Source organism: Taudactylus pleione, unplaced genomic scaffold, assembly GCF_031769625.1.
Source record: "Taudactylus pleione unplaced genomic scaffold, aTauple2 ptg000376l, whole genome shotgun sequence".
In the NCBI taxonomy this organism is placed as follows: domain Eukaryota; kingdom Metazoa; phylum Chordata; class Amphibia; order Anura; family Myobatrachidae; genus Taudactylus; species Taudactylus pleione.
This window is the reverse complement of record NW_028284777.1, coordinates 3,041,354-3,068,641: the sequence shown is the minus strand read 5'-3', so window position 1 is coordinate 3,068,641 and position 27,288 is coordinate 3,041,354. Positions and strand designations below refer to the sequence as shown.

The window sequence follows — 27,288 nt, the reverse complement described above, 5'->3', positions numbered from 1 at the left end:
TTTCGTTTCTGTATATATTTGTTGTCTTTAAAAAAAGTGCTATAACTTTTTGTGAGCTATTTCAACGTTTCATGCTGCCCCCCTTTTATTTTTTTTACTGGAAGCAGCCATGTTTGGGGAGCACTGCCTTTCTCTCTGGTCCTATTATTGTGTTGGTGTATGACTGAGTAAACATTCTAGGAATGTTTGATTAAATCTGAGGAATATTTCACTACTATAACAATAAAGTCAACTTAATGTATATGCTTTTTATATAATAGTTAGCAGTAGATTTTTCTTTTTTTCTACAAGATTCACCATATTTATCCTAAACAACAGCATTCAAGATTATTTTTCTTCTATATTGTTACTTTGTAGGCAGGTTGATAATATGTAAATAACAAAAGGTGAGTGTGGTTTTAAAACAACTAAATAATAAATTTACACAGCTGATGTGAAAGAGCTGTATGAAAGTAAATAAAAGAAAATGACACTATACCATTGGGAGTGATGCGCTAAAAAATAATGTGTAATTCATATGTTCTGTAGGTGGTGTTGGGCTGGGTACATCGATCATTAACCTTAGTAGTACAGTTGTAAATATGTTTTGTTTTTTTAAATTGTTTTTTTTTTTTTTCCAGGCGTTAGAACATTTGTACCCAAACCTGTGGCCACAACCTTGCAGTATATTGGCGGTGCCGCTGCCATCCTTGGCCTAGTAGCAATGGCATCTGATGTTGAAGGTCTCTACGCAGCAGTTAAGGCTCTTGTTTGTGTGGCAAAGAGCAACCCACTGGCTAGCAAAGAGATGGAGAGAATCAAAGGTTACCAGGTGTGTTGGGGAAAACATGTGAAGACTGAATTATAGTGTTCTGTGAAAAAAAATGTACCATAGGGAAAAAAAATCTTTGTATTCATGCAACCATAATGGTAATACAAATAAATCAATAGTTCAATCTATAGATCTAGTAGCTATATGTTATGTAGGAGGTATGCTGTACACCTGTGTATGTAATTGTAAGGGTGAAGCTGATCAATCACTTCTAAGAAATCATTTTGCGGCATGTAAGACTTTTTGTAAAGCAACTTTCTTCTTCAGGGTCCATAGGTGAGCAACAGGGATACCATGGGGTAAGAGGTCCGGGCACCAAACAGTTAAAGCTTTAGCTCCCAGGATGCACTGGTCCTCCTCCAAATATACTGCCCCCAGCCACAGGCAGACAGTTTTTCATTTGGTGCCGGCAGGACTCTAGCACCTTTAGACAGGGGGACTGCTTAGGCAGCACTAAGCTTTATTTTTATGAGGTTTTTGTTTTGTTTGTTTAAACGGAGCAAGCAGCAAGGCGTCCTAATGGATGCCGATGCTGCTGCTCCAGCGACCTCCGCTGGCGCTGCAACACCGGTGAGTGGCCCGGTGATTACGGCAGGCGCCAGTGGGGCTCTGCCAGCCGCCCCACTGGGGATCCAGGGCTGCAACCAGACAGACAGAGATCATCAGGTAAGGCAGTTCCCCGCTTGCGCGGAATCGTGTGTTGTGCAGCCCATCCCTCCGGCAGTGGAGATCTGCCAGAGGATGCTGCAATGGGGTGACTGGTTCGTCCACTCCCCCACTAGACCATCGGGGCACCCGGCGGTTGAAGCAGCAACGGGGAAGTAAGCTCTCCCTCGGCAGCCCTTCCCCCAGCCCAGAGCAAGATCCCTCACAAGAGGCTTCCCGCCTCTGAGCTGCTCCTCCCCTCAACTCTCCTCCCTATATGAGATGCTCAGCAGCCATTAATAAGGGATTTTCTGAAGCTACAGGTCTCAGGAGATTCGGGTCCTGTCTCCCTGTATACCTCTCCCTGGGGCCAGGTTATACAGCGCACAAATCCTACCAGCCCTTTGAGGCTTGAGTAGTTGATTTAGTACCCATTATAAGTATACTTATATGCATTGTATGTGACTTATCCTAGCTCTGTTGTTGTGATATACTGCCTTTAAATTTTCTGGCTGTCAGTTATATCTATCCCTGCTGCTCTTCTTTAAACCCTCAACTACAAGGCGTGTAGGGGTTCATTATTATGTCACATTTACTTGTATTTGTGAAGGGTGTCACATTGCATTATTAGCTATACACTTATTGTGTGCTACTTGCTGGCTATTTCTATGTCTTCTAAGGGCAAGGTTAAACAGGAGGCTGAGGCCCCTGTACTAGTTACATGCAAATCCTGTTTTGCGAGCTTGCCCGCTCATGATTTCATACAGGATGGTCTGTGTTTTAATTGTTATTAATCTACTCACCAGTCCACCTTACCAGCCCCTGTCCAGGAGCCACCTTGGGTGTCCTCCTTATCCCAGGTTATGACACAGTTAGTGGATTGCTTATCAGCCCTCATGCTGCCTCCCACCATGGGGTACCCACAGCTATTACAGCCTACTATGTCTGTATCCCCTATATATCCTCCTTGGATGTATGTATTTGCCCACTCAGGTCAGAATATGGCTCAAACGTCTTCCGCCTATCAGCAAATGTTTCAGCGGACAGACCGTTAACCACCAAAGCACATAGGAGGACGGTATCATTCTCTCAGTCTTACCCAGCTTTCTGATTTTGACACGTAATCTGAGGAGGCAGATGATGGACAAGGTTCTCTCTCCGAGTCACACTTGGGCGAGGAGCACCATCATTCAACAGTGGATGTTCCTGCTTTAGTGATGGTGGCTAAATAAATCCTGAATATAGAGGATGATGGACCGGCCCCAAAGCCTAAAACCCTGATGTTTAGACATTTAAATGTCAAAAGGTGAATAAGGCTGAACAGCTCACTTGAGCTCATGGGAGAAACTTGGGGTACTTCTGGCAATGGTTCAAGGTCCCAAAAATACTAGCGTCTTTTTACCCTCTCCTTACTAGGGAGTATACTAAGTGGGAAGTCCCTCCCACTGATAATTCACATGTGGCACGCTTAGTCAGAAGCTCTACGCTGCCTTTACCATTTACATCCTCCCTTATGGATGCCACGGATAGAAGACTAGAAACTTGTCTCAAGAAGGCACTCTAATCCTTACCCTTCTCTGGAGACAGGCTGTTCGGCGCAGAGTTGGACAAGATTGTGGCTACCGTGCCAGCCTCAAAATCTGCCTCTCTGCCTTCAGCAGCTGCCCCTAAGCCTAGGTTGTCCTCTTTTCAGTCCTTTCACCCCCAGGGTAAGGCAAGAGGACAGTCCTTTCCCAGGCAGCCTAGTTCGCGCAAGACCACCAATCCGCGAGTCAAGCACTCTTGGTCGGCCAGACGTCCGGCTTGGGTGGGAGGCTGACTTCTTCAATTTTCCAGGCGTCAAACAACAACAGACGCCTGGGTCCGAGAAGTAGACTCAGGGGTACACCCTCACCTTCCTGAGATGTCCTCCCCAGCTATTTTTTTTGTACAGGTCCCCCATCAGACCATGTCCAGGCCATTCACTCCCTGCTGCATTCAGGTGTGATAATGCTGGTTCCTTCGGCTCAGAGAGGAACTGGTTTTTATTCCACTCTTTTTGATTTAGAAGCCGAATGGGTCTCATCTGTCTAATCTGAATCTCAAACCCCTCAACAAATTTGTCTGAGTGCCCAAGTTCCGCATGGAAACTCTACGATCAATCCTGGCATTGGGTCCTGGGAATTTCATGGTTTCTCAGGTACATGCAGGAACGTATCCTAAATGTCCAGTTACTCCAACCCACCAACAGTTCCTACAGTTTGCTGTTGTGCAGCAACACTACCAGTTTCGGGCGCTGCTCTTTGGTCTGTCAACAGCCCTTCGGGTCTATGTTGTGGTGGCCCACCTCGGGTGCCAGGGAGTCAGAGTCCTACCATACTTTGATGACCTCTTAATCTTGGTACACTCACCGGTTGTGTTATAGCACCATCTCCAGCTGTCCGTGGACTGCCTGTCGACACACGGCTGGCTCATCAATTAGAAAAAGTCCTCCCTATCTCCGACACAGCGGATGGTACATCTGGAGGCACTCATGGATTCTCGAATGCAGAGGATCTTTCTGCAAGCGGGAAAGGTTTTGACACACTTGCTCCGCAATCGGAGGGTGTCCATTCACTCAGCAGTGCAGGTCCTGGGGTCCATGGTATCCACCTTCGATATGGCGGAATACGGCCAGTTCCACTCCAGGCCCCTTCAACAACTGATTCTTTCCTCTCCCAGTGGAACGAGCAGTATCATCTGATCCAGTCCCAGACGATTCTCCTCTCTCTGGGTGGTTCGGCTTTCCCTCTCATGATGGCTACAGACGTCCCATCTGGACAAGTGTCGCCCTTTCTGGATTCCAAATTGGGAGCTTTTCACTACAGATTCCAGTCTTCGCTGATGGGGCGCGGTAAGTGGTCATCATACCTTTCAGAGACACTGAACAACCCTGGAAAGTAGTCTACCTATAAATATTCTGGAGCTTCGAGCAGTGTACATAGCACTCACTCAGGCGCAGGATCTCCTCCAGGGCAGGCCGGTTCAAATCCAGTCCGGGCTGGGTACCTTCCTAAAGTGGTATCCCGGTTCCATTTGAATGAAGAGATTGTGGTTCCTGCCTACCAGTCCTCTGATCTTACTGCAAGTGAAGCCTCCTTGGAGGTGGTTTGTGCTTTTTGGATCTACGTAGATCGTACAAATTCCTTTAGAAATCGGATTCTCTCTTTGTGTTGTACAGTTTTCACAAGCGCGGCTGGCCAGCTAACAAACAGACTCTGGCTCGATGGCTCCGCATGACAATCTCTTAGGCCTACATGCAAGCTAATCTTCCTGTTCCAAACAGGGTTACAGCATATTCTACTCTGTGTCTGTGGGACCCTCGTGGGTGGTTCGATGTGGCGCTTCTGCTGAACAATTGTGCAAGGCAACCACATGGTCTTCCGTCCAAATTTTTCTCAGGTTCTACGCCTTTGATACCTTTGCCTCTCAGGATGCTTCCTTTTGGGCATCAGATTCTTTTTCTGCTCAGGAGCGTCGCCACCCTTAGGGGAAACTACTATGGGACATTCCCATGGTATCATGAAGAAGAAATTAAGTTATGGTAGACTTACCTTTGTTAAATCTTTTTCTTAGAAGTCCATAGGATCCACTGGGCGCTGACCGTGACGCACCTGGCCTCAGTGGGTATTTTTTCTCTTGATCACTGATTCCTTCATCTTCTGGGAGAGTGTTTCTTGAGTATATGGTTCTTCCTTCTCCTCCTTCCTACTCCTGCCTTGGGCTTGTTTACAAAACTGTTTGCCTGTGGCTGGGGACTGGGTATGCTGTATGTGGAGGTTGACCAGTTATCCTGAGAGCTAAATCTTTAACTGTTTGGTGCCTGGACCTTACCGACCACACACACCCCATGGTATCCCTGTGGATCCTATGGACTTCGAAGAAATAGAAATAAATATAACAAAGGTATGTCTACCATAACTCTTACGTTTGTCAGACATTTATAAAGACCATTTAGCAGCACCGTATAAAGAACCACTGACCTACCAATGTGATTTGTGAGAAGTGAGCGTAGATTGTTCTTGTCGATCAATAACAATGTATTAGCTCGGGATTCAGCATTGGACTCATTCGACATTGAGTACAGGTACCAGGGGACATTTTTCGCATTATAGCAGGAATTGATGGCTAGATATGATGCAACTGAACAATAAAATTAAATATATGGTTTGGTAGGCTGAATAAATATTCATTAAAAAATTCAAGATTTGCATCTTGCATCAAGCGTTCTGCTCAAGGCTACACAGATTCATCATATTTCTTGACAAGCTTTGTGAATTCCATCTGTGCTCATTTGAAAGAAAATTACTTTTCCCAAAGCGGAGATGGAAGTGTCACTAGTACCACATGGTCATTTCAAGGTTGTTTCTTTTCAGGTTAATTAGGTTCACCCAATATGTCAGACAGTCACTTTGGTTATTGACATTAGGGTATACAAATGAACGTGTGTAAGAATGACAATTACTTATACACTTATTCCCACCTACTGTGCTGTATTTTCTTTAAGTTGTTAAAGTTCATAAGCTACTTACTGCTAATATAAAGTCATAGGGACGAATTCAATTAGCTGCAATAAGCGGCTTTTACGTGAAAAATGGCTTATCGTGCGTGCAAAATTATATTTATTGTGCTATCTTATTAACTGCAGTTTTGGCGGGTGTGAAGTTTGACATGCATTTTGCGCAAATTAGTTTTCACCACCTTCTGAGCAGGTGAAAAGTTGGGAAAAATCCCTAATTCAAGGTGAAATGTCTCAAGGTTTTGGCACCTCTGGAGGGGGGGGGGTTAGGCTGTGCTGGGGGCTGGGAGTGTTAGGGTTAGGCTGCGGGAAGGGGGGGTTAGGTTTAGGCACCAATGGAGGGGAGGGGGGGTTAGGGTTTGGCACTAATGTGGGAGGGTTAGGTTTAGGCACCAGGTGGGAGGGTTAGGTTTAGGTACTAACGAGGAGTGTTAGGGTTAGGTTGTGGGGGGGTAGGATGCAGGCAGGGAGGGTTAGGAAACTTACCGAGCCCCTGTCGGGATTCTAAGCATCAGGATGCCGCTGTTGGTCTTATGACCGCCGGCATCCCGATTGCCGGTCTCCCATATATACAGCATTTTCCTGTGGATGCCTTTCAGAGACTTGTACCAAATATTTATTATTAGCTTAAGTTGGGTACACACTATAAGATATATCGTTCAGCCAGGTGTCCATCTTCTGTGCTGCTCAGCAAATGGGACGACGCGATGAACACCACCATGCTGTAACATGCACAATGGAACGATATATTGTGAGGTTGTACAACAGATCATGTATTGTGTACTGTGAGGTATGTTGTTACATCGCATTGTTGCGCCACTGGGTACACACATCCTATAGTGTATACCCAGCTTAACACTTACTTGCTCTGCACAGGGAGGCATCACATGAGGCCATTGGTGAAGACTACCCTGGTTATGATCATTACCAAGTGTAAAGGGGGGCGGGGACACCTATAATTTCCTCTTGTCACCTCCCAATCTGTCTGAACCACATATCGTATATTGCACACACTGGAGTGTGATAATGAATTACTCTCTTCATGGTATATGAACATCTGTGGAAATCAGCAGATGATTATAGATCACTTAATGAAAACACATAGTACTGGTTTATGTGCCTTTCTTTACACAGATAAATGTGTTTATTTTATTCTGTGCTGGCTGCAGGGAATGCTGGTATAATATACATTAGCATCAAGCAATAGTATGTTTAGTGATATACAAATTATTCACAAATTGACGTATAATTTTTCTAAACCATACTATGGATGCCTTATATAAAATTATTTCAGGTGTATATAGACTGTAAAGACTGCTGCTTTAATCATTAAGTATTGAGACTTGAATAATTTATCAATATTTGCTATATTAGCGCCTATAAATTTTATATGTCTATTTTAATGTTGTTTGTCTTAGTATTGACTTATTATTTTTAAACAGAATTTAATAAAAGTTAGATTTTACAGTAACTACTAAGTGTGCCCCCAAAATAGATGAGTTATTTTCTTCTCCTTTCCCCCCTTGTGATTATAGTATTTATACTCTCAGGGGAGCACCCCCACATGAGACAGCGGTATCTGAGGATACAATATTGATCTGTAATAGTGGATTTAAAATTACAGTGCTTGCTACTCACCTACTCTATTTACCATCCTCTATACACCTGTGCTCAGATACCCCTACTTTTCCCCTTCCTTTACGATTTAGTGTATATAGTGAATTTGCAGACTTTCAAAACAGATGAGCCCAGTGCAGGTGTTTATATTATTATAAAACTGGCTTAACAACTTTTCCTCATAGTGCAGAAGTTCCCAAACTCCGCCATTACAGTCCAGGTTTTAAGGATATCCATGCTTGAGTACAGATGGTTAAATCAAATTGACTGAGGAACTAATTAAGTCACCTGTGCTCAAGCATGGATATTCTTAAAACGTAGACTGTAATGGCCGAGTTTCTGGATCTCGGTCATAGTGTAAACTGCTGTTTGGCAAATTTCAGGAACCAGGTTTTTTAGGCTAATGTGCTAGAAATGAATACCAAACGTTTGTCCTTTCTATCCATGTCCGTGGATACATGTCTTCTCTGGCTTCCTAAAAGATATTGCTCCATTTGACTGGTTTCTCAATCATTATATTTTGTCAATCTCAATTTGTAATAGTATTTCTGGTCTAATGTGTGCTTGAACATTCCCTCTCTCTTTCATGTACCTCTGGTGTTGTCTGTTTAGTTTATGATAAAAACAGTAGATGACTATAATATACAGATATTTCTAAAAGTTTTGAGAATGACACAAGTATTGGTTTTCACAAAGTCAGTTTTTATGATGGCAATTTGCATATACTCCAGAATGTCATGAAAAGTGATCAGATTAATTGTAATTAATTGCAAAGTCCCTTTTTGCCATGACAATGAACTTAATCCCAAAAACAAAATTTTCACTGCATTTCAGCCCTGCCACAAAAGGACCAGCTGACATCATGTCAGTGATACTCTCGTTAACACAGGTGAGAGTGTTGACAAGGACAACGCTGGAGATCACTCTGTCATGCAGATTGAGTTAGAATAACAGACTGGAAGCTTTAAAAGGAGGGTGGGACTTGAAATTATTGTTATTCCTTGTTCTTAACTGAAAGAAACACGTGCAGTCATCATTGCTTTGCACACAAAGGGCTTCACAGGCAAGGATATTGCTGATAGTAAGATTGCATCTAAATCCAACCATTTATCGGATCATCAAGAATTTCAAGGACAGAGGTTCAGTAGTTGTGAAGAAGGCTTCAGTGCGCCCAAGAACATCCAGCAAGAGCCAGGACTGTCTCCTAAAGTTGATTCAGCTGCGGGATCGGGGCACCACCAGTGCAGAGCTTGCTCAGGAATGGCAGCAGGCAGGAGTGAGTGCATCTTCACGCACAGTGAGGCGAAGACTTTTGGAGGATGGCCTGGTGTTAAAAAGGGCAGCAAAGAAGCCACTTCTCTCCAGGAAAAACATCATGGACAGGCTGATATTCTGCAAAAGGTACAGGGATTGGACTGCTGAGTACTGGGGTAAACTTATTTTCTCTGATGAATCCCCTTTCAGATTGTTTGGGGCATCTGGAAAAACGCTTGTCCGGAGAAGGAAAGGTGAGCGCTACCATCAGTCCTGTGTCATGCCAACAGTAAAGCATCCTGAGACCATTCATGTGTGGGGTTGCTTCTCAGTCAAGGGAGTTGGCTCACTCACAATTTTGCATAAGAACACAGCCATGAATAAAGAATGGTACCAAAACATCCTCCAAGAGCAACTTCTCCCAACCATCCAAGAACAGTTTGGGAACGACTAATGCCTTTTCCAGCATCATGGAGCCCCTTGCCATAAGGGAAAAGTGATAACTAAGTGGCTCGGGGAACAAAACATCGAAATTTTGGATCCATGGCCAGGAAACTCCCCAGACCTTAATCCCATTGAGAACTTGTGGTCAATCCTCAAGAGGCCGGTGGACAAACAAAACCCCACAAATTCTGACAAACTCCAAGCATTGATTAGGCAAGAATGGGCGGCCATCAGTCAGTATGTGGCCCAGACGTTGACTTACAGCATGCCAGAGCGAATTGCAGAGGTCTTGAAAAAGAAGGGTCAAAACGGCAAATATTGACTCTTTGCATAAACTTAATGTAATTGTCAATAAAAGTCTTTTACACTTATGAAATGCGTGTAATTTCAGTATATCATAGTAACATCTGACAAAAAAGGTCTAAAAACACTGAAGCAGCAAACTTTGTGAAAACCAATACTTGTGTCATTCTCAAAACTTTTGGCCATGGCTGCAGATAGAAACTGTAGAAGGCTATGATCTAATTAGTCAGTCTCTTTCTATATTCCCCTTTTCTATCTTAAGTCATAGCTGACAGAACTAATATGTAAGTGTGTGTGTGTGTGTATATATGTATAATGTTTTCTAGTTGAAAGGGCAAACAAATGTTGCAAAACCGTTTGAAATGTCTTTCAGGTGTCAAATATATGCTAAAATTGTGCACATATAGTATTTTATCACATGCTTATAATAATTCATTTTTCTTTTTATAAACCTAGTTAGTTCTGAAATAAATGTAATATATCAGTAATAAACAATCCCTAGGGGTTCCAGTTTTTGTGGTATATACATTTAGAAGTTTGGTGGTGCATGTTTTGCTTTTAGAAATGATGTGCATTGGTTTTATTTGCGTACGCCTTATAGAAGGGACATAGATTTTAATGAAATTGTGGTTGATTTACGTGGCTTGTTTTATTTTTTATTTTATTTCACAAAAATAAATCTAAATAACATATTAAAACATACACCATATTGTACACCCAGTCAAAGGGTCTTGTCAAGGCAGTCCTATTCATGTAGATTACATGTGTGCTGTCATATCCTGCTGAGCTAGCTACTGAAAATGTGGGCACATTACATACATTCTATGTCCTATTTGCTATTTAATACCTTTGCTATTCTTTTGTCTCTCTCTTAGCTGCTAGCTATGTTGCTGAAGAAGAAGAGAGGACTTCTCAACAGCCACATATTGCATCTGACATTTTCCTTGGTGGGAACAGTGGATAGTGGCCACGAGACATCCATTATACCCAACTCCACTGCTTTCCAGGACCTGCTGTGTGACTTTGAGGTATATGGCAGAAAGTTTCCTGTGGTTTTAGATTTATTTCAATATTGAGAAAGTTGTAGAAAGTTGTAGAACTAAACTGTTTGATGATAAGATCAGCAGACTTGTTAAGCAGCCTTCTCTTACAGCCTGTCGAAGTTTTGTTCAATAGAAAAGGAGCACAGTTCTTTGCAAGTTGAGGGTGCTGATCTGGCCTTGTACAAATCCACTTTTGATAAAATATATTCTGGTAGAGAGATTACTTTAAAAAAAAAAAAAAAAAAACACTGTTCTTTTAAGCATATTTTTCGTAGACTTGGTGTAAACTACATTTATATCTATAGTCTTTTAAATATTATAGCAGCTTTAGGCCCTAATTTTGACTTGTATGTGTCTTAGGTCTGGTTACATGCACCATACGAACTTCATCTTTCGCTGTTTGAGCATTTCATTGAGCTTCTTACAGAATCAAGGTAAGACTGACATTTCCCAAATGTGCCAAACTTTTTTCTTCAGTCAAATATATGGTTTAATACCTGATATATTCCCATCTTTGAAACTGGTGCTTGCGTGCCACAAATTTAGCAAATGTTCAAACCTGTATCTGGGAACGTGGAAGTGAACCAATAGGTACAAGGTAGTGTTTCTTAAGCCATACTTAGGGGTCTATTTGCTAAGAAGTGTTAGGAGACAGAGTGGAAAGTGATCAGGAAGTGACAAGGTGCCAGCCAATCAGCTCCCAACTGTCATCTCACAGGCTGTGTTTGAGAAATGACAGTTGCGAGCTGATTGGCTGGCACCTTATCACTTCCTTATCACTTTCCACTCTGTCTCCTAACACTGCTTAGTAAATAGGCCCCTTAAACTTCTCAAATCATAGGTGATATAGGTCCAGTACCACATGGCAGTTATAAAGTAAAATATTTGTTGCATATAAACACATATAAGGAGCCCAGTAAAACTTTTACTTTGGCCATAAATTGTAAGAGGGATTAGGTTCCCAAAATGTTGGTATTTGAAAATGATGATACAAGCTGAACGATCTGGAAATAGGAGCTAATATAAGGAAACAAGGTTGGCTGCTTGCTTATATGCTAGACAGTGCAACTGCTATAATGCACAACTAATGATAATATATGTATATATCCTGTAATTAACATCTGTATAAACAGGGAGCTCTGATATCATATCTTAAACTTGGTGAGTTCTGATGTCATCAATTTAGTGTTTGTCAGGAAAGGTTGTGTAATCTATGGAAACCCATATCTGTTTCCAGTGGGACACAATCACTGATTTAGCAGATAATACATGAAAAACAAGTTTTGTTGTATGTACTGGCACTGGCAGTTTTTTGGGGGGATAGGAAAGGGTGAAAAAATTAATTGGCCATTAGGGATCCAATCTACCGTCATTGAGTTAGTAATGACAGTTTTTTCTTTATTAATTATATAATACCCTTGCATTACGTAAAATAATATACAAAAGACTTAGCACAGACTTGCTACATTTTCTGTTGTATAGTATGTATAAGTGTTCTGTACGTCTTGTTACAGCGAGGCAGCAAAGAACGCAAAGCTCATGAGAGAATTCCAGCTAATACCCAAACTGTTGCTGACCCTGCGTGACATGTCCCTCTCTCAGCCCACCATATCTGCCATCAGTAACGTCCTGAGCTATCTCCTACAAGGCTTCCCCAACAACAATGACTTACTCCGGTAGTATTTTTGATCACAATATAAAATGTAAAGCTGTAAAGAAATCACATCCATTCTACACTGTGCTTTCTCTTTTGTTAGGATTACATGATAATTTTGCCCTTTCTTCATGCCAAGGTTTGGCCAGTTCATCTCATCCACACTGCCTACTTTTGCAGTATGTGAGAAGTTTGTCATTATGGAAGTAAATAATGAAGAGAAGCTAGAGCCAGGTAAGGGGTGGTTTTATTTATTTATTTTACATTTGTATATTACTTAGATTTTTATTTTAAATTGTGAAAAGTACAAAAGTGCTTTCAGTTCCCTGTACTGCGCTGGGCACAGTTAATGTTATTGCTGCTGATCACCATGATGTCAGTGATGGTAAAACAACATGGGAGAGTAATGCTGGGTATCACACTTGCATATATATCGGCCAGAAGACAGATGATGGTTGTCCAGTGTGTATGAACAACCATCATCTGCAGATATATCTGTTAGGTGTGTACCCAGCTTAAGACTGTGTCTGGAAAGAGGCTCTTCGTTTATACCACAGGCTTTCTGTATCTCGTTTCCATGAAACACCTGAACGATATGTAAGTCAATGATGTTTTATTTTACATATAATTTGCTACAGTATCTTTCTCATTTATATGCCCCCATAAGGAGCTGAAGATGACTTTGGAGGGCTTGTTTCTGCTAATCTGATTCTGCTAAGAAACAGACTGTTGGAAATGTTACTTAAACTGCTGTATACTACAAAAGAAAAGACCACAGTAAATCTACAGTAAGTAAATTGTGATGGGATGCACAGAAGACAATATGGACTTGTGAATATAGCATATGAAAAAAATGCAAAATAAATGTAACTAGAGAAATCGATCAGAATGTTACCTCTTACCGAAGTTGGTTTAAACATATTTAAGCCTAACCATTATGTGACTGAAATATTGCCTCCCTTCCCGAGACTGGTGCCCCTTTTGCTTCATGATTACTGATATATAGAGTGATAGGCAGATAAATATGGAGGAACTTTTATTTCATACAAACGTACAATCTCTTTATGATCGGTTTGTATGGTAACCTAGATAAGAGTTGCTAATTTTCTTTCTCCTTCTCTTGTCAAGAGCCTGTGAAGAACTAGTCAAGACTCTTGGTTTTGACTGGGTCATCATGTTTATGGAAGAACATCTGCACTCAACCACAGTCACTGCGGCCATGAGGATTCTGGTGGTACTATTGAGCAACCAGTCTATTCTCTTTAAGTTCAAGGAAGGAGTGAGTGGAGGAGGCTGGCTGGACCAAACGGACTCTGTCTTGACTAATAAGATTGGCACTGTACTAGGTAAATATCTTGCAGATATTATTATAGCTGAGAATGGAGCCCAGATTTTGTTCTTGTTCTTTAAATATGTTTTCATGGTAGGTTTGATGTAAATTAAGACAATTAATTTAATTCAAAACTTTTGTCTACATAGTTGTTTGCTATAAACTAGCTACTAGCACATCACTCCAATACCCAGATCTGCTATAAAAAGTCATACCTGTTGGCTTACCAATTAGAATATGAGTACAAACCCTGACCTGCCTAAACCACACCTATTTTGCACATTTTCATCTCTGCTTTATGCTAGTCTCCAAACCTGCAAGTGTTCCCTGAAACCTCACCTCTACAGGCAAACTTATCAAATTCCAGAGCTGCCACATAACTTCCATAACCAATCCTACATAAGTCCACACAGAACTTTACATATTTTTTCTTTCTTCACTTTCACATAATGATAATCGTATGCCAACATTGTTGTGAGACTGGATCACACAGCTCATGGAGAACCCCTACAGTCTGGCTGGACAAATATGTCATTTGTGTTACTGAAATATTACCTCATCAGTTACTATTTAGATAAACTTGTCTAAAGAATTTACTTTGTAAGAAAACTTATTTGAAGTGACCGGATAATTTTTCACTTAATTCTACTGCTTTATTTTTATTACTTTGCAGGTTTCAATGTGGGACGGAGTGCTGGAGGCAGGTCAACTCTCAGGGAGATTAACCGTGATGCATGTCATTTCCCAGGCTTTCCGGTTCTTCAATCTCTGCTTCCCAAGCACACTAATGTACCTGCACTTTATTTTCTGCTCATGGCTCTCTTTCTGCAGCAGCCAGTCACTGAACTGCCTGAGAACTTGCAGGTCAGTGCACCTGTCACCAGCAACCGAAGTAACAGGGGTTGCCAGGTAGGAATTAGCCAGTAAGGCATGTATGTGTTTGTCTAAGCTTCTTAGAGTAGACGTGTGTACCTGTATACTGTTTTGTGAACTTTCACATCTTAAAAAATTAATTTGTTAATTTAAACTCTGCCCTAATTTGTATCCTGCTTAGAGGGATAGTCTCGATGTAGCAGGGTGTCTTACAAAAAGTATATTTGCTTCATTTCTGGCATTCTTACAGTACTGTATATGCCGTTATTCCTGCTTCCTTTCAGGGAGTTTGATATTATGTTGCCAATTTTTCACAAACATAAATAGGTTTTAATTTTTTTTTTTTTCAATTTAAACATTCAAATGTTTTTGGAAGGAGAGGAACAAATACTTTATATCCCTTACAGCTATATATAGTAGTAAATGTAATCATATATGTAAGTTAATTTTGAATTCCCCATTTTGTATAAGGAAAAGGTTCTTTTTCAAAGAAGCTGTGATTTTAAAAACATATTTTTATGTTTAATGTTTTTCATTCTAACTAAAACCTATTCACATCCCATTTGTGTAACATTTTTGAGGTTATGAAAAATGCAAAAATAAATTTGCTCAGGACAATAGCTAGCCTTTTGTGACATCTATGTAGCAAAATACTTGGCCTTTATAAGTTTGCAATGGTTTTATCCCAGTTATATGCCATACAGTCTAAGCTGGTGTATGATTATTCATATAGTTATTACTGTCATGCTGTTTGTTGTGACTGAAAAAATGCAGTTTACCTGCTACCTTTGGTTTGATTGGATTAGTCCAGTGGTTTTCAAACTCAGTCCTCAGGAGCCCACACGGTTCCCGTTTTCTAGGTCACTAAAGCAGGTGCACAGGTGTAGTCATTACTCCCTGACACATTTCAAAAGATCCACAGGTGGAGCTAATTATTTCACTTGTGATTCTGTGAGGATACCTGGAAAACATGCACTGTTTGGGGGCCTGAGGCCTGAGTTTGAGAACCTGTGGATTAGTCTGATTCCCTTGCCCCAGCTGAGAGGCAGTGCTTTCTCATACAATAACAGCAAGCTGTGAAGCGTGACTCTGAGACAGGCTCTGCCACTGGCACCAGATGGCACTTTCTTCAAACAAATTTCTAGCTGGAGGGTTCAGATTTCAGACTCTTTACGTCGTTGCAGGTGCCACATATGTAAGACAATGCATTTCTTCCTCAGTTTGATTTGGACTCCATCTGGACATTTATCTTTGGAGTTCCTGCATCCAGTGGCAACGTGTTCTCCTCCATCCACAATGTGTGCACAGAAGCTGCCTTACTGCTGCTGGGCATGCTCAGGACAATGCTTAATTCAGTAAGTGGCATGTGATGGCAAGATGCCAAAGTGTGTATGACAATGCTGTATTGTACAGTAGGCCATAATGTCACAATGAATAAATATTAGATATATTTTGGCTACCATTATCATGGTGTTTTTGTTTTTTATAATTGTATACATATCATCTATTTTGTTAATATAACAGCCTTTCGTTAGAAAATCATTTTAGTTTAAATGGTCTGCCAGGACCACTCTTAGTAGTCCCGCTACAGTCTTGTATCAGTACGGTTTTGTTCTGTGTTGTGAGCAGTGTACCATTTGCATGTTACAGATGTAACAAAGCCGATCATCCCAATCAAGTTCTGACTAAGTGTGCTTGATTGCATTTTACAAGTGTTTTTGACAAACCAAATGGTTTTATTACTATATGATAAATGATGCTACAGTATGTATGTTTTTACAATATCTGTGGACAAAGAGGAGGCTTTTATCCAAAATAGAATCTTGTTGTCCCAATATAATAATCAAACAGTATAATAAACATTAGTGTCCATCATATCATAAGTCAATTTCTTAATGAACAGATGTTACATCAGTGTTTTTGGCCAGGCAGGTGCTCAATATAAGTTTATAACATGCCACAGTAAAGCCTTACCACTGAGAGAAAGGCCTGCGGTCAGAATCCATGTAAAGTAATGTTTTAGGTATTGCTCAGGTGCAAATAATAGGGCCTTGGTCAGAGTCCCCTAGACACACTGTAATCCCTGCATTAGGGTATTGCTACTTTGTGCTGCCTCTCTGCTCCAGAAAAGCATTGAACTGTTTGCATAAAGCAGCATTAACAGAGACCTAGCACACAGCAGCATTATTCTAATGTACTCAATCCACACAAAGCACAAGAACTGGAGGATCTGTCAGTCTGCTGTATAATGCACAGCCAAGAGTAATTCTGCTGGGTTGTTAAAGGCGCCATTTCTCAGTGCCTTCCAGCGATCGTTCTGTCCTCTAGGACACAGTGTTAATAAACTGCAAATGTTGCCGGGGGCAGAATACATTGAGAACTGAACCAAGATTTTTCTCCCACATGTTAACTGTTTCCGATGTAGGTTATTTTTGTTATTCACTATATGGTATAAGCAGAATTAAATAGGTTAACTTCTTTTATTATTATTTTATTATTTTTTTGACTATTATTACTGTTTTTATTAATGGAAAATACAAATATGTGATTAAAAGCAAAATCCCCTAAGACAGTGATTCCCAAACATTTTTGAATCACGGCGCCATAGAGTATCAACATCTTTTCCATGGCACCACTGTGCCAAAAGTTTCTTATTTAGAAATACATCAAAAATTAAATTAAGTAAATTGTGCTTATAGGTCACCATTAGGTTTGGTTATATGGTGGTTGACCGGGCTGGGCTTCATTTTGTCCACATTTTTTTTGATAGGCAAAACCACTGCTAATGACTGCCAAATGGTATTGAAGGGAAACTATGCCTTTTTGCAGATGACACAAAGGTATGCAACAGGGTAGACACACCAGGAGGAGTAAAACAAATGATTGATGATCTAGATAGACTAGAGGAATGGTCAAGAACGTGGCAACTACAGTTTAATGCCAAAAAATGCAAGATCATGCACTTGGGTCTCAAAAATCCAAAAGCTAAATATAGTATTAATAGCACTATACTGGAAACTGCTGAAGAGGAAAGGGATCTAGGAGTCACTATTTCAGGTGACTTAAAGGCAAGCAAACATTGTAACAAAGGAATGAGGAAGGCAAGTCAGATGCTTGGTTGCAGGGCTGCCGTCAGAAATCGTGGGGCCCAGTACAAATGAAAAAGGCAGGGCCCCCCCACCTCCTTGGTTCCTCCCCTCAAAGGCCCGGTGGACGCAGAGGTGGTGCAGTGTTGAGCTTTGGAACTTGAAGCAAGTGCATGCAATGAGCTCCCACCACGACATAGGCGCCTTTATAATGGGTGCAAGGTGTGCGGTGCACACGGGCCCCTGGTCCAGGGGGGCCCACACCGCACACCCTGCACCCATAGGTAATCATACTTACCCCTCTGCTGATTCCCGAAGTGCTGCTCCGCAGCGCTGGACTGGCGCTGCAGAGCAGCAAACACACACTGGGAAAATGGTGGTGGCTATTTTCCCAGTGTTCTGCGCATGCACAGAAAAGATGTCCCCGGGAAAGTAGGTGCGGGCGCCATTTTCCCGGAGACCCGCGCATGCGCTGTAGATTCTGGCATAAAGCCAGAATCTACAGCGCTCAGTGCCGCACTGAGCTGCCGATGGAGAGGAGGGGACCCAAACGGAGGCTGCACACAGGCCCTCTCCTCTCTTAAAATGCCCCTGCACCACGGTCCTGATGTGCCTCACATGCCCCTCAGACTCACACATACACGTGCAAAATAAGAGTCCTTCCACAAATGTAAAATAGACAGCAATATTTGACATGGACATGACACAGCTTACAGATGGGTATGTACTTTACTAATAAATGTATCTGATTGCATAGAAGAGAATGCTGCTTATTCTAGGTTTATGAATGAATTATGCTAGATAGATTATATATAAAATAAACAAATTAAGATATTTCACTTTAAAAAAGTCCTTTATTCCTTTGTAATCTTTAAAGTGAGAAAAACCTAATTATAATTACATAAGACTGTGCCTACCTGCCATCCTTAGATTCGGATACTGTATGTGGCTTTGAACACAGCACAGATATGGCAAGGGGGCAGAGGCACACATGGGGAGAGGTACACCATGGTAAAAGGGGCAGAGGTGCAAATGGGCAGAGGCCCACTTGGGTAAAGGACACAGAAACAGATAGGAAGGGAGCAGAGTCAAAGGTAGGGAGAGGGTAGAGGCAGAGATGTGGAGTGGGGCAAAGGCACAGTTATGGGGCAACGGGCACAGATATGGGGGGAGCAGAGACACATATGGGAAGGGTGCAGAGTTACAGATTTTGGGAGGGAGGGACAGAAGCAGGATTCTGCAACAGTAAAAGGGGCAGATTGTATAGGGGGGAGGGGGAAGAGGCAGTATTCAGGAATAATACAGGGAACAGTGGGGCAGATTGTTTAGGGGTATGAAGGGGGCAGAGGCAGGATTAAGGAATAATACAGGGGACAGTGGGGCAGACTGTTTAGGGGGGCAGAGACAGGATTTAGGAATAGTAAAGGAGGCAGGGGGCAGAGTCAGCTCTGTGTGTGCACCGCAGTCACTCTCTCACATTTTCTTCATGTCAGTGCAGTGCAGTCACACAGTTACTGTCCAATGAGAGCAGGGGGAGGAGAGTAGGAGAGCTGAGGGTGGAGTAACTATCGAGGCAGCAGCTGCAGAAGTGAAGATACTTAACTTATTTTGTGGGGTCCTGAGAGGGGAACCTGTCTGTGAGAGGGGGCTCAGTGCAACTAACTTTAATAGAATCTTGTCCTCCTGCAAGTGCAGCCAGACATTGGTGCCGGGTAGGTGTGTGCTTTAGCAGTGCTGCTGGCTGGAGAGTTAATGAATGACTCATCACATCACACACAGCGGTGATGACTCATTCATATCTCCGGACAGCACTAGCAGCTCAGCATGAGGGCCGGTACAGGAGTACTGGCTGTGCCCCCCCTGATGGCGGCCCTGCTTGGTTGCATAGGGAGAGGAATCAGTAGCAGAAAGAAAGAAGTAATAATACCACTGTATAGGTCATTGGTACGTCCTCATCTCGAATACTGTGTTCAGTTCTGGAGGCCATATCTCCAGAAGGATATTAATACATTAGAGACTGTACAAAGAAGGGCAACTTTAATGGTGCAAGGTCTACACCACAAAACGTACCAGGAAAGACTAAAAGATCTTAATATGTATAGTTTGGAGCAGAGAAGGGATAGGGGGGACATGATAGAAACGTTCAAATATATAAAGGGTTTTAATAAAGTAAAGGAAGGAGACATACTTCAAAGAAAGAGAAGTATTAGAACAAGAGGACATGTTCTGAAACTGGAGGGTGGTAGGTTCAGGGGAAATTTGAGGAAAAATTACTTCACAGAAAGGGTAGTGGACAAGTGGAAAAGCCTCCCATCAGAGGTGGCTGAGGCTAAGACAGTAGAGCAATTTAAACATGCATGAGATAGACATAAGGATATCCTTCAGAAGAAGTAAGGATCAATAATGGTTGAGGTAATAATATGTTTCAAAATGGGGCAGACTAGATGGGCCAAGTGGTTCTTATCTGCCGTCAAATTCTATGTTTCTAATCACACTGACTAAGAATTATTTTATTTGGTGCCGGACCACCAACCCGAGGCACCCCTGCAAGTGCCCTGAGGCACCCCAGGCTGCCGCGGTACCCAGTTTTGGAACCACTGCCCTAAGAAGAATGTTTAGCTCAATCTAACCTATATTAATTCAGACACTGGATGAACAGTTACTGTATATCATTTTGCTATCTTTAACAACAATTAAACTCACTATGCTTGTGTGTTTGTAAGCAAGTAATATATATGAAATAAAATGGGGTGTTTACACTTAACTGAACAGTGTATATCCAGCATTAATTATCGGCCCGATTAGCCGAAAATCAGCTGAAATCGTCCAGCATGTCTGAAAGATCCGATATTTGGTCGTCTGAATCTGGCAGTGTTTGCTGCGGCCGACATATCCCCTGTTCTTTCACGGGGGAGGAACGTGGAAATGTTTCCTCCCCATGGGACAAAAGCAGATATTATGGGCCATACGCTGTTATTATCTCACAGTGTATGATCACGATATATGATGTGTTTCAGCTTGTCAGATAGAATGTCTGTCGGTCAGACAGACCTTTTATCTCACAGTGTATGCTCAGTATAAGGGGTAAATTTACTAAAGTGAGAGTTTTTAGAAGTGAGTTTTAAAAGTGATGTTGCCCATAGCAACCAATCAGATTCTAGCTATTATCTTCTAGAAGGTGCTAGTTAAATGTTAAGTAGAATCTGATTGGTTGCTTAGGGCAACATCACTTTTAAAACTTACTTCTAAAAACTCTCACTTTAGTAAATTTACCCCTACGTGCCCATCATAACCTGGTGCAATCAAGTGACAGAGCATCATACTAGAAGGGAGCCTTTTCTCTAACAGAGCAGGGATAGTCTCAGAACATTAAGTATGAGCCTGCCGTACTTATGTCATTATAACCTGCGAGATGCAGGCATAGGTAAAGTTTCTGAGACACAGCCTGTACTTTTAAAACGGCAATCATTTAAAAGGCAAAACCATTCTGGAATCGCACCCGTGCCTGCATCTCGCATACTATTGCATGAGGCCCTCTTGAGTGACTGATATTTTAGTTATGTGAGAATTGGTGGATTCACCTGGGTCCGGGCCAGTGTTGTTAGTGTCTCTGAAATTATTTGCTTTTCAGCTTTTTGACCTATGTCTGTTCTTATCAGGTCACTGTTGTAAAGATTTGAGAGAATTTGCAGCCACCGATACTGGAGTAGAGATATAGTAAACATAGAAACATAGAATGTGACGGCAGATAAGAACGATTTGGCCCATCTAGTCAGCCACTTTTGGGTTAGATAATTAGGGTTGTTAGAGGGTTAGGGTTATTTTGGCATTAGTGTTAGGGCATACCTGCCTACCCTCCCGGTTTTTCGCGGGAGGCTCCCGATTTTTCCGGTAACCCCCCACACCCCCGGAAGGGTAGGCACTTCTCCCGCATTCTGCCCACTTCCTAATGAAGTGGGCAGAATGGGGAGAACCTCCGTGGCAATCGCCAGGGCGGGGCTTAAAGACACGATTCTTCATGAATTGCGTCATTAGCCCCGCCCCTTATTTAAATATGCGCCAATCGCGGCAATTTGCCACGGAGGGGCCGGGGCTTAATGCTGTGAATCATTTGGCCCCGCCCCCGTCGGGACCCAGCTGCTTTTCCTCCCCGGGTTCTCCCGGGGAGGAGATTTAAAAGGTAGGCAAGTATGTGTTAGGGTTGGCGTTAGTATTAGGGTATTAGAGTTAGGAGTTATGGTATTCGGGTTAGGGCTGGGTTAGTGGATTGGGTTAGAGGCTTGGTTAGAGTCAGCGCATTAAGGTTATTAGGAAGTTAGGGTTGTTTGGGTATTAGTGTTACAGTTTTAGGGCTGTTTGGGGTTTAGTATTAATACTTTGCTTGATAAATTTCGTGTTGATCCTGCTCCCAATTGTAAAATAAATAAATAAAAATAAAAACATGCTAGTACGGTAGTACAAAATATTTCCAGCAAAAAGATAACAATATTTATTCTCTTCCCTTCTTTTTCCTTTTGTATCCCCATTTCTTTTTATTAAACTTTCAATAAAAACTATTATTAAAAATATATATATATATATTTATCCTTTCAGCAAAATGTTTATTGCTGCTCAGTTCAGTATTGTACTACATTGAGAATGTCATGGCCAGTTATTTCAGGTTCAACAAAGCTAAATAATATTTTTAATGGCGATCTAATAAAGGTCAAATTCCTAGTGTTAATGAAATTGGCAAAATTAAGTTTCCACTGTTATCCGTCATAGCGGTCTATTTTATTGTAGGCAAAAGCATGCAGTTTAAGGATCAAAGCAATTCAAGGAATACCTAATGCAGGAGATCTTTCTGATAGGCAAGTAACGCTGCAGACCCTAGTTCTAACTGGTACAGCGAATTGGACAACTCTGAAAAGCTGCTGTACCAGTAATGGTTTCCTTGATAAATTAGCAAAGAAGATATCTTCTTTCTGCAATAAAAAATTAGGCCCCACTGTCAGAATGGATGAATAGAACTGAAGTCTGACTAAAATAAGCATCTGTTTCAAAAATGTGACACAAGTAATTGTAGCATGAACTTTATAACACCCTCTTATGTCCGCCCCTACCCTTCCTTTTTTTGTGGGGGAAATGTGATCATTTTTCTTAATGCATTCTGTACTTATATTATACTGTACTACATAGATAGCAACACTGTTCACTTCATAAATCATTTCTACCTTTTATTTCTTTGGATGCTGATGATTTTTAAGAAAGTGCATCTCAAATGACTGACATGGGTTATTTAAATAAACGGAGTTTATTATGTATTTAGTTATTTGCTGCGCATGCATAAAGCTCAATACCTGTAATCCCCATATTAATACTAGACCTAATCATGGCAGCGCCAGGTTAACTACTTTGTACAACTGATGTTTTGCATTTTATGTTGCCCATTTGACACTTTCTTTTTGTGTTTTCTTTTACTGATAAATTACAAAACATTATTGTTTTTAGAATGTTTTAATGTATCTGATAGCTAATAACTTTTTCTGTAATCATAGCCATGGCAATCTGAGGAAGAGGGCTCCTGGCTCCGCGAGTATCCCGTCACATTGATGCAGTTCTTCCGCTACCTGTACCACAATGTCCCAGACCTCGTCCCAATGTGGATCAGCCAAGAGTTTCTGTGTGCCCTGGCAGCCTCTGTGTTCCCCTTTAACATTCGGCCATACTCTGAAATGGTAACAAGCACCTCTTTTCTATTTATGTACATTTCTTTGAAACTAGCCATGTACAGTAAGTGGTCACAAATGTGAGGTTACTGAAACATCCCTGCATGCTTATAGAGTACTATATATAGAGTATTTTGGGTTATTGGTAGAGTGGATTAGAAATCAATGAATTGAATATTATGTGATTTGCAAAATTGAAAATTTACTTTGCTAGTACTTTGAAACAATTTCTAAATTATGATTTACTGTGTCAGATGTTATGTTTTATATTGACTGTAGTGTTTGGTTGTATTTCTACATGATTGCAATTTTATTTTAGCTGCACTATTTTTGATTGGTTTATATCAAGATCACTGTATTGTGTTTTCTGATTTTAGCTATGTACTCACTTTTGCTTAGAAAGTTACGCATTTGAAGTTAGTAGAATAAGTAGAAATATTGTGTTGACGTCCTTCACAAAGCTAATTAATTTAAATAGAAAAGAAAGCAATTAGCTGACTAGGAAGCCGATGACCTTAATTTGTATGTGTCTCTAAAGACTTATAAACAACCCATCTGTGAAATGGAACTTAATAGAACCTCTGCACATAAAATGCAAATGTCTCTTTATACAGCTGTTTCCTGTTCATTAAGGGAACATGATCTATCTGACATGTATCATGTTACCCACAAACGGAAACAGAGAATTTTCTGCCGGAGGAAATCTTAGCTGGTCAATCCATCCCGCCTTAAAACTGATGTGCACCTATCCTTCCACATTTACAGAAACTGAGAAAAGTGAAGGCTTAAACCAGTGCTCAGCCTTTCAAATCTATAAGCACTGGTACAGTCACTGTGACATTGCTGAGATATCAGTGATGTCACTAATTCTCATAAATATTGGTCCAGACTCACCATGGCTGACTCCACACAAAGTTGGTGATGGTACTATGAAAAGTGCTCACTCAGATAATCGTTTGATAAGATAATTTTTATCTTTAGCCTCCATCTTCACTTTTATACACATGCGAGATAATTTGCCTGAGCTGTGCATACAGTTTTTTAATGTGCACCTAATAAAATATTATTATTGATTGAATAGTAGGGGAGATGAAGAAGTACAGTGTGTTATGCTGCTGTGAGCTGTTTGGTGTAATGTAGCAACAATTAGTAGCCTACACTTATCGTATCCTCATAACCTTTATACAGAGTATATAAAGCAGTTATTGTCATACAAAAAAAGGCACATGTGCGTGTGTGGCAGATGGAGATGAATAGGCCCCATAGGAGTGTAAGCTGTTTGTACATGATCTGGAGCAGGCCTTCTGCTCAGTGTGTCAGTGAGCTGTGCTGTGTTGTTCATGTGCCTAATGCTCGCTAGGTAATCAGTGACTGGTGGTGGCATATTGCTGGTGATGATTGCAGGGATGTTTTTCATATAATGAACTAGCTCTGTGACCCTCATACTGTTATGGCACCAACATATGGTATATCTCATTCTGGTCTGTTTTTATCAATGTACAACTTGATAAATAGAAGAATAAAACGCATATCTGTTATTTCTGTTTTATTGATTCACTGAGTACTTGTAGAATAAATATTACTTAAATGTTGGTTATAAATCTTTTATGTTGTGTATTTAAAGAGTTTCAAGTTTTGAAGGGATGTTTCACATTTTCCGAATTGAAAGATAGAGCACATATGATAAATTCTCTACCTACAGTATGGTAATAATATATACTTGGGTGCCCTGGTCTTATAGGACATTTCCTTGGAACTGAGAACACAAAGGGGTAAATATATTTGGCTTCAGCTTTGAGACATCGGCAAGTCCTGTAGGAGACTGTAGGCAATACCAGGTTGATTTTGTCTATTAAGACTGCTACTTTAATACATTGACAGTCTCGTACAGGACTCGCCGATGTCTCAAAATCGCAGCCTATTACATTTCCCCCAAAATCTATTACTGTATGTGAATATTGTAATCTTGTGAGTAGTATAATGCCTTACAGAACACTCATCAGTGTTCTCCCCAGAAAATGTTTCCAGCCGGGTGGCATCAAGAAGTAGCCGGGTGGGGACTTTCGCAATAATAAAATGTTTTAAACTGTGACCTTATAATGATGTAAACTTGAAATAACATTTTATGTATTAATTCTCCTCCTCTTATTAGAGGCCCAGTCATCAGATTATGAAAAAACTGTAAAGTTTGTAGGATCTGGTCCATTTTATACAGCTCCCAGATACTGTCCCCACTTGCAGGCTCCGAAAGTGCCGGGTGGTAGGCTGTTTCTTGTCACGTGGTGCACCCGCAAAAAACAGTCTGGGGAGAACACTGCCCATTTGTGTTGTTTTATTTACCATACCTTTATTTATTTGTTACTGAGGAGTTTGTGTGTATCTGCAAATTAGGATTAATTAACACTGTATGTTGCAAATGTTAAGAAAATATGGAAACCATGTAAATTTTGGATAAGTAACAGTATGTGTTCTCCGACGTGTGGCCTGAGTAGATAGCACCACAAAATGTTTAGTGACATATATTAAAATTGTAACCTATCATATGTTGGCCACAAGGGGATCCATATATCCATAGTGAGCCATATTTTACAAGCCCTTAGTAACATGGTTACACAATATTGCAGGTCACAGATCTTGATGATGAGGTAGGATCACCTGCTGAAGAATTTAAGGCATTCACATCAGACTCTGGTATGAACAGAAGCCAATCTGAATACTGCAATGTGGGATCCAAGACATACCTAACCAGCCATCCCGCCAAGAAGTTTGTGTTTGATTTCATGCGTGTCCTTGTGATTGAAAACCTTTGTCTGACGCCCGCCAGCAAGCAAACCCCTCTGATAGACCTGCTCTTAGAGGTGCGCAATTCTACAGTGTTTGTCTGTGGGTTAATGGAGGTATATGTTTCTGATTCTTTTGTGGGATTTCTGTATCTACAGCAACAGGAACTCTAGTACTGTAGATCTACTGTGTAACTGAATGGTAATAATGTTTTACAGTAATTAGGGCATATCTTGGAGATGAAAGCCTGGTATGAGTAGAAACGTAATTGCACACTATCATTATTCCACATTTTGCACCTTTCTTAAGCCGCATCACAACCACACCACATAGAAGAATACTTTTATCATTGTTGTCCTAATTGTATTTATAGACTATAAATTCTGCAAATGTGAGTTTAATAATATGCAATGGCCATTCTGTAATTTGTAAAAACAATAGCATAGCTTTAATCTGGTATCGCCATAACATCTGCAGCTTTTGTTGGCTTTGTAAAGTGAAATGGCAGAAGGTGTTGTAGCCAAGGAATGTATCTTACTAGTGACACAGATATGTTTATAAGTTTGACATTCGATTTTCCTTCAACTGAGGAATAAGCTAAAAATGTAACCTGAAATTTAATGAGAAGTGTAAATGAATGCCCTTGGCAAGAAAGAATTGCCAGAGTACTGCATATACTTTCAATGATGACCAAGAGAATAGGAACACAGGATTAGTGTGACAGTGGTAATCCAAGTAAGCAGTATGGTCATACTAGGTGTAAGCTTAATACAATGCTTGGCTGCATAGATTGGGATTGTAAGTACAAGAAGAGAGAGTCTGAATTTCTTGTACAGTCCTTTAGTTAGGCTCCAGTTAAATTTTGATTTGTTTTGTAGACCATATTCTTAATAGAGAGTTATGATAAAATAAAGATTCAAAGTACAATAATGGTGCAAGGTCTTTAGCTCTAATTTTACCTTCAAAATTTTAAATGGCTTAGGGGAGATGTATCAAACCTTTGAGAGAGAGAAAGTGGAGAATTCGAGCAAAGCAACCTATCTACTCCTTTCATTTATCTAGCACAGCCTATGAAATTACAGTTAGAAGTAGGGATGTGCAGGCTCGGATAGGTTCGAGTTTGCACGTTGAGTTCGGATTTTTCCCTCCAAAAAAACGGAACTCAGAAAGAGGCTAAACGTCATCTTACATGGACGAACATC

General features: G+C 41.0%; 1 protein-coding gene across 7 annotated transcripts in view; it reads left to right on the top strand.

The window, feature by feature from the left end:
- The window catches only part of WDFY3 (WD repeat and FYVE domain containing 3), a 304,293-nt gene that overhangs the window by 211,402 nt on the left and 65,603 nt on the right, over positions 1 to 27,288 (top strand). For all 7 annotated transcript variants that reach the window (XM_088445038.1, XM_088445034.1, XM_088445033.1 and 4 more), the window contains exons 25-35: positions 621 to 811; positions 10,487 to 10,639; positions 11,015 to 11,088; positions 12,169 to 12,330; positions 12,448 to 12,542; positions 12,976 to 13,096; positions 13,437 to 13,654; positions 14,312 to 14,547; positions 15,732 to 15,866; positions 23,135 to 23,314; positions 25,930 to 26,163. In XM_088445038.1, coding sequence (XP_088301164.1) covers positions 621 to 811; positions 10,487 to 10,639; positions 11,015 to 11,088; positions 12,169 to 12,330; positions 12,448 to 12,542; positions 12,976 to 13,096; positions 13,437 to 13,654; positions 14,312 to 14,547; positions 15,732 to 15,866; positions 23,135 to 23,314; positions 25,930 to 26,163 — 1,799 coding nt within the window. The remainder of the gene's footprint in view (positions 1 to 620; positions 812 to 10,486; positions 10,640 to 11,014; positions 11,089 to 12,168; positions 12,331 to 12,447; positions 12,543 to 12,975; positions 13,097 to 13,436; positions 13,655 to 14,311; positions 14,548 to 15,731; positions 15,867 to 23,134; positions 23,315 to 25,929; positions 26,164 to 27,288) is intronic.